Source organism: Onychostruthus taczanowskii, unplaced genomic scaffold, assembly GCF_017590055.1.
Source record: "Onychostruthus taczanowskii isolate IOZ18803 unplaced genomic scaffold, ASM1759005v1 scaffold48, whole genome shotgun sequence".
NCBI lineage: Eukaryota > Metazoa > Chordata > Aves > Passeriformes > Passeridae > Onychostruthus > Onychostruthus taczanowskii.
In genome coordinates, this window is record NW_024502347.1 from 53,280 (window position 1) to 68,616 (window position 15,337).

The following is a 15,337-nucleotide window of genomic DNA, read 5'->3' on the forward strand; positions in this document are numbered from 1 at the left end:
CATGAGTCTGAGGAATGAAGTCATTTTCCAAAATCGCAGTGAACGATATTCTTTTTCACGAGCCAGCGAGAAGCTGAGAACTGGGCTTGAGGGAAAGGAACTGAATGAAGCATGTTAGAGAAACCACTTAGCCCCATTAGCCCATGGCACAGCCAGGCTGTCTCCCTCCTCCTCTTCCTCCTCCTCCTCCTCCTCCCGCCCACATCCTCCCCTCCCCCATGACATAAGGAATGGCTAGTCTAGCGGGTTTTTCTTTAATAAATTTGGCACCTTTCTGCCTTCCGCTGAATAAACTGGAGATGTTAAAAAATAAACAGTCAGGGGAGTCAGTGATTTGTTCGGAGCAGTCAGATGGAGTTGTGGGGGGTTGGCGTGGAGAGGGAGGAAAGGGTGACCTCACTTTCTGAACAGTAAAGTTTGAGTGGGAGGGTCTCCACACGAAAGGTAAAAGAGGGAACGATGTGAACATGTGAAGGAAGCCAGAGCACTGAACAGAGCGTCAGTCTGTATCCTGACAGAGGGAGATAAGGTGGCTGGAGAGCTAACGGTGCTTTCCTGGAATACAATCTCTGTTTGACACTCTCTGCTTAAGCACTGCCCATCTGTATGTTATTGTGCTGGAGCCTCTGGGGAAAAAGAGGAGCCACAGGCACGGAGAGAGAACGAGGGAGCAGCAAAAGCGTTTTTCTTCCCTTCTTTTCCTTTTTTTTTCTTTTTTTTTTCTTTCTTTTTTTTTCCCCCCCCTCTTTTAAATCGGGATCCGGTTAGACTGCCTTGAAGTGCCACATCTGGAAACTGAATGCTGAAAGAAAGTTAAAATAACTGAGGCACCACTAAGCCAAGGGGGGCTGATTGCAGAAGAGGGTAAACAATTACTGAGACGCTAGAAGACCACTGCTGGATGTAAGGGGAGGAAATGGCTTTGATCTCCGCCTGGCCCCTTATTTCTCCTGTATTTTTCTTTTTGAGATGCTTCTCCTCCAGCACAGCCTCGAGTGAGGGAAGCGTTTTTCAGTTTGACATTGAAGGTAGCTCAGCGGTCAGCACGCAAGAAGCCACTGTTATCAGAGGGCAGCAGCAGGCAGTAGCTACTGGAAGTTGGGTGCCTTTTGCTGAGGTACAGTAATTCCCTTCTCTCTCTAGTGTCTGCAATTTTCTGTTTTCACCTGTCTGTATCAAAGCTCCCATCTGGTAAACGTTAGCTTAATCATTTGAGCCTTAAAGCGATACAGGAGGATTTGGGGGTGAGGGGGGAGGTGGTCTGAGACGCTGCGTTTTGGGACTGGAGAGATACAGTTCAGACTTCAAAATGTACACATGCCCTGCCTGCTGTGAGCAGACAGCTGCTGTACTTTGCAGTGAAGCTGGCTTAGCATGTCTCTGACTTTCCTGCCAACATAACTAAACAGGCCTGTCCAAACAGAGCAATTTTACAAGAGTTAATTGTCACAACACTTTTCTGCTTGCCTTGTAATTCCTGCAATTGTAATTCACTGAAATTTCCTGAAAGAGTCTGTCTTTTAATGGCAAACTCTGTCCTGTAGAAGTTTGTGCTTTTGCCTCTGAATGCCATTCACCTCCAAAATCTGAAGTTTGTTTTCACAGTGAAAGCAGGGGATGATAAATCAAATCCATCTAGGAAAGTGCCTGCAGAGAACACACCTGCAGAGATTTCAAGTTCCAAAAACTATGTGCTTGGGATTAGTGACAAATGAAATTAGAGAGATCTGAGAAGCAATTTGACAATGGAAAATTTTCCACTGTTATTTTGGAATTGATTTATACTCTTTATTTTAGCAACACTGCATGGGGAATGAGCTACTCAAAAATACATCTTGAGGAAATAATAAATTACTCCAGCATACATGGGGGGTGGGGTAAGGTTGGAAGTGGAACGGTGGACACAACACAGTAATATCTCATGCGTGGTAGATGCAAAGTAGGAGGCTAATTGAGTTCCATAAGGTCATGGGAAGGGAAAGAGTAGTTCTTCTAGCATAACTTCGAAAAATGAGGTGAGATTAGCCCAGCTGTGTCCCTGTGACAAGATTGCAATCTCCAATATCACATGGCTGCTTTTCCACCTATCCTCCACTTGCCAGAATTAACAGCCATGGAAATAAGTGCATAAAGCCCTCAGACAGCCAGCGTTGCTGCTGCAGGGCAGGGCAGAGCTCATTCCCCTGCTCCAAGCAGCTGGACAGCCTCAGGAAATGCCTGCCCACCCTGCCAGAGAGCCCTCATGAAACATGACCTGTGTGAGAAAACTGAAGGTTAAACCCTGCTTTGCTGAACATAAGGACTCTCAGGAGCCATCCCAGTTTTTGGACAGGCTTCATGGTGTGGGATGTACAGATTTTCTCCTCTGGCCTCAGATCAGCCCTGAGAAGCTGCATTGCCACCTGTTGCTTACAACATGGAAAGTCCCTCAATGAAATGCCTGACTTAAGAGCTGGATGGGTTTTGTAGCTGCTTTTCATGGGATAATGAGCATAAGTGATTGTTAGTCTTTCTTGTTATGATAGTATAATATGGTTTTCCCAAAGACACAGTTCACATTTTATCATGTACATCTATTAGATTTTATCTTGGGAAAGCACTGTGAGATATATTGGACACTTGCAGGGGAATGACACTTTAATTTCCTTCAACCATTTCAATCCTTTCTAAATTTTCGCTCAGGCCAACATAACAGACTCAATAACTGGTGCTTCCTCTGGTAGTTTACTTCAGCCCATGCAATGGCAGCACTTACACTCTGGATCCCACGTTACAACTGGATGACTGTGCCTGCTATCATCATGCCAAGGCCCTTGGCTGCAGAATGCTATAGTTTCATGAGGAAGAAGCAGGGACTCCAGGACCCCTTGCTAACTGCATGTTTCAGGCCTCACCTCCATGGCAATTTCCAAGGAGACCAGGCCCAGTAGGATGCCTTTTTTGGGATAGGACAGATGGCTCTTTAACAGTGAGAACCCACTTACTCATTGATCCACATGTGTGATTCGTAACAGGATTTGAGGAACAGGCTTTAAGCCTGGAGGTTGATGTAGGGGCCGGAGAATGACAGTTTGGTACTCTCATCCAAGGAAGGAACATTACTTTTGGTCGTCAAAGAGCTTCTCCTTCCCACAGCTTACCTCCCCTTCCTCAGCCTCAGGAACAGGGTTATCCCAGAAGGTTTGAATTTGAAATAGCCTCTTTTGAAGCACGAGTGCTTAACCCACAGCTCACAGCGAACCGCAGAGTAAACTCCCTTACACAGCGCGGTTTGATTCAGCTCCTTCGTCTAAATATTGACTCAGGCCTACAGCTCCCCCGAGCAGACAGAGGCTGTTAGTCATGTCAAATAGTGCCAAATTATACAAAGGGGGCAGTTTCATGGGGCAGAGTTACAAAGCCACAGATGGAGCTTTATTGTGGTCTGTGGTGACAGTCAGCTGCAACATGGAACATACCAGTGGGAGTTTCCAAGATGTAACTGGTGGGATGCTCTTAAACCCCAGTAAGAGTTTGATATTATGAACCTGTTGAAGAACAGGAGATCTCAATTAGTGTAAATACGTATTAGTGAATGTTTCTCAGCTTTCCAATCCTCTTCCTTTACCATGTGTGGCAACCCTAAACTGGGAAGAACTGGGAGAAGTGGTTTAAAAAATCAGAATTAAAGTTAATGAGGAGCTTTGCCCTTTTTTTTTTTTTTCACCTGGGATTAGGACGAAAACCTTTCAAGAGAAGAGAACTAACTACATTCTTAATGCTATGCTGATATGCTATCCATGCACAGAGAGTACCATGGGTCTAAGTTGGACTTCAGGCAATGTCAGCTACCTTGGTACCCTTGTTCTTAATCATTATGTGATCCAGAACACCTAAATTAGGCACATAAATTGTTCCTAGATATTTCAGTCAGAATCATGGACTGTCTTCAGGTACAAATCCGAATTCCCCATAAAGCAGTGGAGACAGCAGATTTTTTAAGCCTCTAATTCCTAGTGGTGGTCCCTGGAAACACTCAAAGGAGTCTCTTCCTCTTTTAAGACTTTGTTGGATTCTGGCTTCAGGAGAGCTTTACGAAGCAGCTAAAGTAGATGTTTAAATAAGCCAGACTAGATTCCGCACAATGAAATATCGTGTTTCCTACATAAGGAGCGTTGTTAGTGACCACCATGAAATAAGATATCTGCCTTCTATTTAAAAAAAAAAAAGCTTATAAATTGATTTAAATTATTCAGGAAAGTATAATGACAAGGATTACAGTGTTAGGAATTTGAAGATAGCTGGGAGATTCTGCAATCCATTTTCCAACTCAGAGAGAGGTTAAGAAAAAAATTTTAAGTTACTGTGTAAGTACATACACAAGGAAAAAAATAGGCTTGTTAGTCTAATAAATTAAGGTATTGGTATATGCAAAATTGGAAACTGAAGATGACTATGTTGAAACTGCAAGTTAGTTAAAAATTTTATTTTAAGTGATTAAGCACTGGAGATTTTATTCAGTTGTGTTGGTTTGTTCATGAAGAGGCAAATCAATATGAAAAGCACTTTTAAGTACTCAGTACTTGTGTGCTATTTAGGAAAATTAAGTTCCTTGGCTCACAAAGATAATAAGGGGAGGTGGGGAGACATTACAGTGCTGAATCTTGATGTCTATGGGGAGACAGAGAGAAAAAGAGTGCAGAGTATTGTATCCAGCTCATCAGTGCAACCCAACAGCAGTTGGTGGCGTGAAGTCAGAGACTGGTTTTTCCAAACAAGGAAAAGGATAGATTAAAATATTTTATAAGGAAGATTTGTGAGAGATGGAAGCAAAGGACTTAAAACATGCAGATATCAAATATGAAAGCAGATAAGCAAGTGGCAAACATCAGAGCTGTTTGTTTTAGTGTTCCACTCACTAGCTTGGACACAGCAGAAGGAAAGGGAATGGTGAGACACTTCCAGGTTTGGCACAGCAGTAAAACTGAAAACCAGAAGTAAGTTCTGAGAGCAATTATGTTCCACTGTCAAACACATGCCTCTAAACTAAGAGGCAGGTCATACATTACCATTTGGGTCTGAAGCCCCCTACTGTCAACATTTTTGTTTGTAAATTCCACTGATATAATGGTTTTAATTATGTAGGCGAAGATTTTGTTCCCATTAGGAAGAAAGTTCTCACAGCATCTAAGGTGAGAGTAAAACATGGTACAAGACTTCAAATACTAGAGAGTATCACAAATTATTCTCTGTGATCCACACTTTGTTGTCAATCTTCTTAATGTAAAATGAATATAAAGTGACATCCAGTAAAATATTCATTTCATTCTGACGTAAATGACTACAAGAGGCCAGAGACCAGTATAGGAGATGAGTGTGGGAAGGATTAGGGGAAGAAAGGGAAGAGAGACATTCTGTGGAGATGTCTGCCAAGCCAAAAAAAAGATAATCTCAAATGTCCTCCATGGAAAGAAGTGAAGTAAATAGTGGGAAAGGAAGTAAATTAAAGCAGGAAGACAAAGGAGAGGAAAAAATTAGAGCAAGAATGAAATAATCAAGAGTCTTAAGAGTAAAGAAAAAAAAGAAGTTGGGACAGGGCAGGAAGCCAATTCCCAGACTGAAGGAAGGCATGATATTGTTGGACAGATGGAAGAGGAAAACTGTTTCCACCATCAGTGTTTTTGGCTCAGGGGAAAGGCAAAGATGCAAAAGTCCTTTAAAGGAAACAATTATCACAGTCAAGTCAAAATTAGCCATTTACTGGAAGAGAAAGTAAGAGGCAGAAGTTATCTGATGGAGCTTGTGTGTTAAAAGGACATATTTGACAATCCTTTTCTCCCACCTGACTTTTACCAGCAGCTGCAGATAAAACACAAGAAGGATTATTTGAGATGCTTTTTTTCTGGTTCTCTAAAGTGATAAGCAGTGATTAACACGGGACTTGTGACAAACTCACCTCTCTAAAATGGATCACATTAAATATGTAAACTGACAGCAACCATAAGTCCCAGCCACTTGTGAATAAAGACTCAAATATCACCAAATTGTCTTCACTCCTTTCTCCCAAAATGGTTGGAACAGAAAATCTTGCAAACTGTTGAGAGAAAGCACAATTTGATCCTCACTTGTAGAATTCATCTGTTCAAAACAAGCTAGTACTACAAGAAGCAGCAGAAGACCTAATCCAGAGGCGTGAGCCAAAAAGAGTTTTAGCTTGACAGGAACCTTTATATTCTTTAAAGCTAATGTGAACTGCATATACTTTAAAAAAGCAGATCTTTAAATTAATTCACTTCAGACCCTTGAGGTTATGTTAGGTTAACTCCTATAATGGGAAATTTGGATTTCTAGCTGCTGATTTTTTTTTATACAACAAGGTTATGTTCTGAGAAACATCTATTAGTGGGGAGGAAGTTTTGCTGCAGATGTTTGTGATTCCAACTTAAGTTTCTCATCAAAACTTTAATGAATATCAGCTGCTTGGAGTAGTGCCACCAGTCTCCAAGCTTTTTGAATCATAGGAGGCTGAAGCAAATGGAAGCACAAGACAGAGCAAATGCATAGTTGGAAGTTTTCTCCATTTCAAGAAGATATATAAAACACCCACCAGAAAACAAAATTTAAACTCCACTGCAGTGTATTCCCATAAAGTTTTGGGCAAGTACCAGCAAAGTGCCCAAAAGCTTCTTCTGGGCTGTGAAAACCAGTAAAAGGCATTTTATGTCCACTCTTATTCACAACATGGGAAGCAAGGAAGGAATTAAAAGTCCAGTTTTTCCAGGGGACATGAGAAGAAATGAAAGAATTGCTTTCTGAAGGAAAACTTGGTCTGATTTAAACTGATAACAATTAGAGCTTCTAGTGTTCAAGAGCTGTGTAAAAGAGGTTTAGTTTCTGAGTAACATATAAGCAGCCACTGATAATTTACAGCTTGCTTCTGGACTTTAATTTCAAACACCAAAATATAGACCCTTCAGGTTTTATATTTTAATTGGTACTCTTGAATGTTTGGATCTCATCCCAGTCCATTTTCACACACCACCATGAGCTGGGGATGTTTGGGTTATGCATCCTAATGCAGGATTCAACAACTGCTGAATAGCATTATACACAAAGCTGTTAGAGCTCCAAAGTTTTTGAAATCTAATTCTTTGTCATTAAAATCTCAAAGAGATTTTCCTAACTGCCAGTCAGGATACAAAAAGTGTGTATTTGACAAGGAAAACAGATTGACTAAAATGCTGTAAATATGATCTGGCTTTGTCATTACTTTTTAGCTGTATTTTGCAATTCTTTATATAGTTATCTTCTTGAAATAAATACTTCATGAATACTAAAACTCCTTTTTTTTCTCTTCTGAGAAACCAACAAGAAATCCCACAGCATTCAAGAGTCAAATAATGACAGAGGGCTGTGAAAAATATTTTAGAAATTACTATTCCAACATTACAAGACCATAAGAACAGCTATGATGTTAATGTTTAGGTCATAACATATGGAAGCCAGAGAGTATGAGAGGAATTGGCACACCTTAATTAATTTGAAACATAATTTAATAATTACAAAAAGAAAAAAAAATACTCTAACTGGATGAACAACTTTCAATATGTTCTGTAAAAATAGAATTTTTAACTAAAACTGTAATACTCAGAACCACTGTTTGACTCTGCCTACCCAACAAAATGAATAAAAATTAGTTTGTTCAATCTTTGACCATTGCTGTCAGTGTAACTACAGGAAAAGTAGCTACATAGAACCAGCACCTAAACCAGATAGTTTCTGAGCTCTGTGGTACCCTGTTACCACCCTACAATGCATCTTTTATGAAAGACCTTCCAAGTGGCAAGAGATTAGCAGACCTTTCTGCCAAGGCTAATGCAAGGCCAGTATTTCCTAGGGTTTCCTACTGTGGTTTTCCACCTCTGAGCCTGGATGTTAGCCCATGGAGAGCCACAGAGAGCCTGCCATTCATTCACCCTTATGCTGTGCTCCCCACTCCTGCCTCCAGGGACCCTTCCTCAAAAGCACTCTGTGAAAGGAAGCATTTATCCAGATCCAGTATCCAAAAAAAGAAAATAATAAAAACAAAATCTGTCAGAGCAAAATATAACATAACCCTCCCTACCCTGAATTAGAATTAGAATCCTTCATGCCCCAGAAAGGCTAACACAGCCTGGCCCATTGAGGGTTGGCAAGGTCTCCAGAGCATCAGTACCTGGCACAGATCCATTCAGGGGGATGTGGGCAGGTATTGGAGTTCTAGACATGGTGTAAGGCCAAGGAATTTGTGTACTCTGCTCAGCCTTTTTACATGTTTGTGGTTTTCTGTGGCTCTCTATTTCCAGTCAATGGCAAGGATAGTCTGCAGAGGTTCCAAAGGGTATCTAAGGCAGCAGCTAATTCAGGGTGTTCGGTGATGGATTTCTTTGATGGATAAGAAAATAAATTGCTTTTCTCTTGATACATTGATTCTTTCCTCACTTTGAGCCAAGAGAAAATTTATTTCTTCATTATCAGGCTATGTCTATAATGAAACAAGCCCAGAGGCGTTGAGAGATAGAGGCAGGTTACCCCTTCTCCCCGGCCCTGGCTTTTCCCCTCGCCTTTCAGAGCACAGTCTCTGCCCAGCTTCATCCTGAATGTATGACATGCAGTACAGAAGTAACCATGCTGAGCTGTCTTACTCTCTTCCCACACATTTACAAAGTGCTAAGACGATCCAGGGGTAAAGTCTGAGAACTGCCCAGAAACATGGGATGTTCCCATCAGCCATCCCCAGCAGCTGTCTTGCCAGTGGCTGGGCTACCCTTGGGAGGCAGAGAAGGATGAGAGCTCTTTCTCTTCATCTTTCAAGATTTTCACATTGGCTTGGGTTTCTAACAGGCTTTTAATTGATGCTATGGCTATTGGTCAAGCAGATCAATGTTCCTCTCTGCTGTGATTCCAACATTTTAAAGAGATGCAAAATCAAACCAGGGAATACTAGAAATCTAGAAGGGGGAAAATTGAAGCTTGAGATTTGCCCTCTCAGTACTAACAGTGTCCCACAAGCACATTAGTACTTGCTTTAAAGCCCACTTTTCTTTTTCATCCCTTGAAAATTTTTTGTCTCTATCTGTAAATCTCTCAGGGGGTACTGTGGTTTGTCAACTGATTATGTGTCACTTATCTGAGAGACTCAGTGACTCAGAATGTACATTTCATGTAAGTGGGGACTGGGTGGAGGGTGGTTAATGAGGAAACAACACAGGTTTATCCCTTTTCCTGTAAAAGAAATAAATCTGGCATTTTTTTGAAAGAGGAAAATCAACCGGCTACCCTTTCAAGTGCAGATTCTCTATTTCCAACAGCGAGCATCTTGTAAGAGTAGGTTTATCACTCAGTGGCAGTATTAATAAGTAAATTAGAGACTGGTATTAATATCGGATTCTTAGCTAGCTTCCAGACAGCTAAAACACTTTAGCCCTCCCCCTTTTCAGAGAATGCCTTTTAAGCAGAGGCTTTGTCTTTCCCACTGTATATGGAAAAAATGACTGTGCAGTTCTATGGAGAATGCCTAGCTGAGATATGTTTATGTTGGATCCAACCCCATCTCTGTTGCTGAATGGCAGTTTGTTTTCCACTTGAACTGGGGATGGGATAACAGTCTGGAAACTTTTTCAACACAGGAAATTTTTAAAAAATGTAATACCGTTACTTTGTCAAGGTAATAGATAATGCTGTTGTTCTGCATACAGCCATCTGGCTTTCAGCTGTTTCTTGTTTTCGGGAGTCCCTATCAATCTGTCACTGCTGCAGTGGAGGCACGCACAAGCCCACCCAAAGAACCAGAATACAGAGTGACAGTGGGCTGCAGAAAGGGTTCCTTGTCATTTTTTGTTGCATACCATTCTCTGCTTTACTTACTGGTTTGGAGGTTACCTGTGTGCAGTTAGCCATATTCACTGTCGCTCTGACTGCCAGATCTACCATGCCGTAGGGAGAAATGGAGGTAACATTTTTTATGTGTCTCCCTGCTAGCCGGATTTTATCAAGAATTGTAGTAGCTATTTTCAGTCTTACTAGTTTTAGTTTTAGTGGTCTCTGATCTTTGCACCTAAAACTTTGAGACACCAGCCTCATAACCTGTCCTTTATTATCATCCGAAATAAACTTCTCTTTTGGAGGCTGATGAGTTGGTAACTCATCAGGTAATACATAAATAATCCAGATTGTCATGGATAAGTCAGCAAGTGGAGTTTTCAAGTTAAAAAGTTATGAAGTTGGTGTCTTGTCCTGTGTCCCTTAAGGCAATCACAACTTTTCCAGTAAATTCTGAGCAGAGCTCAACCCCTCTGTCTATATAAACGATGGAGAACTTCTAGTGTTTAGTTGCTGCTTAACACAGCAACAGTTGGAAAACCAGACTAAACTCAATCATCAGATACACTCTTTAGCAGCTGCAGACCGGCCAGACAGGGTGTGCCTGGCTCCAGACCAGCTCTGTGCTCTCAGGTGGGAGCATCACTGGGAATGCTGGCCAAAAGGAACAATACTGAGATCCATGCACAGGGGATGACAGAAAGGACACTGGTGACAGAAAATAAAGCTTCGTTTGTTTCACCACACATTAAGCAGTTCATTTACTGAAAAAGATTGTATGTTCACAACCAGTGTCACTGCTTTATTTATTGTTGTTTTGGTGTCTGAAGATTCAAATTACTCAGATTCACAAAAACACAATGCTGCAGATTTAATGAGAATTTCACATCACCTATCCAGATCACTCCATTAATTTGCCTGGATCTATGGCAAATGCAATCATCAAGGTTGTTTTATCAAACCTATCTCATGTGAGAATTTCATTTAAAAATAACAACATGCAAAAATATTGGAGGGCTCTACTGAATGACAATTTAAACAGGAAACAATTTGCTTTTATATTTGTAATTTAAATAATGAAACAGAAACCTTGTTAGTGTGCAATAATTACTTTAGTTCGCAGTCTCATTAAATGCAATTAGAACTGAGATACCTGTCAAGATAAGTGGATAAAAAAAGATTACCAGCATTGTGCCCAAATCTCTTCACCAACTTCTAGTTAATTTCTAATTTACAACATCAGTGGAACACTGGAAATAATAAATATTTCACAGTTAACAATGTCAGAAATTTAAAAGAACAATATAGGGATTTAATGGACTACACCAGGGTGCTTATTATAAAACTATCATAAACACTGATTTGGAGACTAAGCTAAAAAATGTGCTCCTCTCAGGAATGTTTACAGTTTTAAAAATAAATTCGAAATTGCAAATGGCTAATTTGCATGAGGTTTCTGCCTTTGAAATGGTAAATACTATAGAGTGGCTTTTTGCACGCAGACAGTTCCCTAACAGCTGTAGTGTCCTATTCAATGGAGTAATTAACTGTCTAGCTGTGATGTCACACACTGAATTCATTTCTTCAGTAATAATAGTTAGAATGTGACCTTTCTTGTTCAGAAGAATTTGATACTGTAGACCAGAGGTAATGAAGGCTTATAGAAATTATAAATAGAGCTTGGAGGCCTAGGGGAAGCTGGTGAACAAGTTTGTTTGTTTTTAATTCTCTAGTTTGCAAGGCTTCAAAGCTCAGATAAATTTAGCAAAAAATCAACAGAGAATAAATAAAATTGCAGAGCAGATGTCCACTTTTGCCTGCACATTTTGGGGTACCTCATGGTGGAAAGGATAACTTCTGTCTGTCTCTGTTCATGATTACTTTGATGGTAGAACTTGTCTGGCCAACAGGTCAGTTATTAACTTCTGAGAGCCTCATTCTCCAGAGGAAGACAAAGATCCTTCTGAACTGTCACTCCGTAGGGATTTATATGTTCGAGTATAAAGGCAATCTTGAATTTATAACTCACGGTCTGGGAATTTAAAGTCCATTTATTTCTTCAAATGATAACTTGGAGTGAGGCATGACAGCGCTGTGAAAGGGCACCACCAGGGCATTTTATTTTTAAAATTAGTTATAGTTTACCTCAGTCTTGGAAAAACTCACAGAAATCTCCTCCTTAGCCAAGACCTGGTCTAGGAAGATGCATGGAATAAATTAAGAGAAAATAATAGGACAGATAAAGGGGAAGTTACCAGCAGAATTAATGGTCTTTGTACCTTGAGTAAGAGCTCCTGCTCTTAATTTGTTTTTTTGATAAGAGAAAAATGCTTTAATCATTGTATCTAACAGAAACAAATGCCACAGATGATATTTTAAATAAACAACTGTATCAAATAGATTTTTCCATATTCATGTTTCCTTCCTTGTATGAAAAAAAAAACCCAGATTTTCCTTAAATATCTGAAAAGTTCCCGTACAAAATTACTTTGAAGCTTTCATGGGAAATTTTATCACTGAACTGTAGTTCTTTCTCTTTATACTCTTTGACTAATCCATTTCATATATCTGGTATGCTCTGGCAGTAAATCACTCATAAAAGTCACCCTCAAATAGAAGAGTGAGGTCTAGCCCTAAGAAAGAATTGTGGGAAAAATGGGGAAGGCAGCACAATGCCAAGCAGTGCTGGTTACATATCAAAATGTCTTCAAACTATGGCTCTTTAGCTGAAGGCCAAAAACGTTCTTTCAGCACTGCATTAAGAAAAGTCTTGGGTCCAGAAACAGCTTTACATTCACTGCAGACATCTGAAACAAGCAAAACACAACTACCGGAAATGTCTGGTCACATGGGAATGGTCAGTATTCCTGGTGGTTCTGACCAGTTCTCTTAAAAGACGTGAAGCTGTGGAGGAGTGTCACTGCTGGGTACAGTGGGTACATTTGGGACACTAGGATAACGTTGTGCCCTCTGCCATGGGTTACACTGGCTTCATCTGGATACAGTCCCAGATAATCGGCTCTAGGCAGCCCTGCTTGGACCAGTTGACCTCCAGAGGTCCCTTCCAGTCTCAGCTGTTCTGTGATTCTGCGTGGCTGTGGTCATTATTCCATTTTAATGACCGAGGAACTGAATGAAAGAGTAATGTTCATTGTCACACAAGACATGAGCAGAAGAATGCATCAAGTATTTTCTTGAGTCCCAGTATTCTTATGAATGTAATTAGAGAAAGAGAGCAGCTTGTGCACGGAAACAAGGTGATGAGTTTCTTTGATGTTCAGTGAGAAGGAATATTTTTTGTTATGTTAATTTTGAACAGTTTAATGAAACTATTGCTGTGGAGGTGCTTGTAGATTAGACATGAATCATATGTAATAAAGTGGATGAGTGGCTGGGACCAGGTGCAGGGATAGGCAGGGATAGCAAAAATAGGAGAAGAGGAGTAGGAGGACAAATCGAAAGCAGAACAGAGAGGACACAAGCATGAATAGAGAATAGGGCAACAACAGAATGGCTGTGGGAGCCAATGGGGGCAGGTGGAGATCCAAACCCTTCAGTGTAATGGTCAGTTGCTCCATTAATAGATACAGCCCAGGAGAAGCACCGAGGCCTCCCCCAAGAAGGACCAATGAACAATCATCTCATCTGTTTGGCATTTACTGTAAGACTGTTTAAATGATATTCAAGCCTCGTTGCCAACAAGAGAGACATATAATATAGACAAGACTAAAAGGTAACCTATAAATAAAAGCCAGGGTGAGTTATAAATACAAACGGAGGAGCCATGGATTTGATCAATGCCTCATGACATACAAACAGACTTATTGGAAAATACTCTCTGCAGCAAACCCCTCACTGATACAAGTACTCGCAGTGCTTCTGAGGAAATTGTAACTGCACAAATATACTTTGGCAAATTCAAGTCCATACAAATTTTGCAAACACAAGATCTAGAAGAAATTAAACAAACTATGAACAACTGCATAGTTACTATTGTAAAAATGTGGCAGCAGTATGAATGACAGTCAGAACAATATCAGAGCTGTCGTCAAGTACTTGTACATAAAGAGGCCAAGGACACCTTCTAGAAATTATTTCTCCCTTGTGTCTCAAAAAACCAGAACACAACAAAGCAGAGAACATTTAATTAGACAAATTCTAACCCGAGTTATACACTTCAGGATCCCTCAGATCACAGAGTCATGGAATGTTAAGAGTTTGAAGGGACCTTAAAGATCACATAATCCCAACCCCCCTGCCATGGTTGGCATTGTTGGAGAAGCAATAAAAATCAAAGTGTTTCAATACAGCCATCTGCTATGTCAACCATTTCAGCTGTTGAGAAGCAAAGACCAATGACTCAAGCTTCTTTCTTACAGGGTATTATGTGAAAAAATGCAGAGCTTTACTTTGCTTTTTTTGATGGCACTTCACTAATGATCTTGTGAACAGTCTGGTGTTCATGTGTTAAACAGATGAGAGCAAAAACTCTGAAGAAGAGGAGCAATGCCAAATAATATTAAAAATAGAATATAATATTATGGGCACTGCTTCCATGCAGTTATCTCACATGGGCCTACTCTTTTGGAAAACAGGAATCAGGAACCATGCAGAGGCATCTGGAAGCATCTGGTGCTGGGTTCAGTGAATTGTTTATCTCCTAGTTAAGAAATGTGGTGAGTCAGCCTTTCATGGTTAGCTAGGCCAAATTAGAAAGATGGATTACCTGCTGAGGCACACTGCTCAGATATCATACATGGACCTGTAAAATATGTACTGTCTCCTGGGCACACATAAAACCAGCATAGTTCTAACTTTAAATGCATCCCTAAATTTTCTTAGCAGTGTTTCTCAACTATAGTCAATATTTTGTCCCAAAGCATTTTCAGCAAGAACTGGTGAGCTGGCACCACTGAGATCCTCATCCAAAAATGTGGAAAACTCTAGGTGTGAAGAGCACCAAAGCACATTAATTAATAAACACCTTATCAGTCTGGTAAACTCAGCCCCTGATGGGCTCAGGTTTTCCTGCATGCTGACCCTATGCAGCAAGTACAGCTCATTGGTTTTCTAGTGAAAATGCAAGTCCATCCAGTCCTCTGGGACCAGGGCAAAAACCAGCATATCTCAGCCAGCAGCAGGGCCTTGTAGAGCAAATATAAGTATATCCTTTTCACCCACTTAACCCTTGTCCGTCCCCTTGTACCCACACTCTTCTAGAACCCCATGCAGTGAAAATATACTCATAAAAACTACACATACTGAATTCTCAAACCAAAATTTAACCTCCAGCAGTTAAGCACCTTTTCTGTGATCAATAAAATGCATGTTGGTTGTGTAAGACAGCCAGGGCTCCTGAGTGTGCTGCACACCAGTACAGAGGCTGACACCGAGCTGGTGTTGCACACAGTGCTTTCTGTCCATCTGCTGGATTTTATATTTCAGCAACAAATGGAGAGAGGTTTCTTCTGCAGGTCACCAAAGGCAGGAGAGTGAG

General features: G+C 40.6%; 1 protein-coding gene across 1 annotated transcript in view; it reads left to right on the forward strand.

Moving 5' to 3' along the window:
- Positions 1 to 516: 516 nt before the first annotated feature.
- The window catches only part of LAMA4 (laminin subunit alpha 4), a 99,266-nt gene continuing 84,445 nt past the window's right edge, over positions 517 to 15,337 (forward strand). The window contains exon 1 of the mRNA XM_041414872.1: positions 517 to 1,117. Within this exon, the coding sequence (XP_041270806.1) occupies positions 917 to 1,117 (201 nt within the window). The 5' untranslated portion in view covers positions 517 to 916. The remainder of the gene's footprint in view (positions 1,118 to 15,337) is intronic.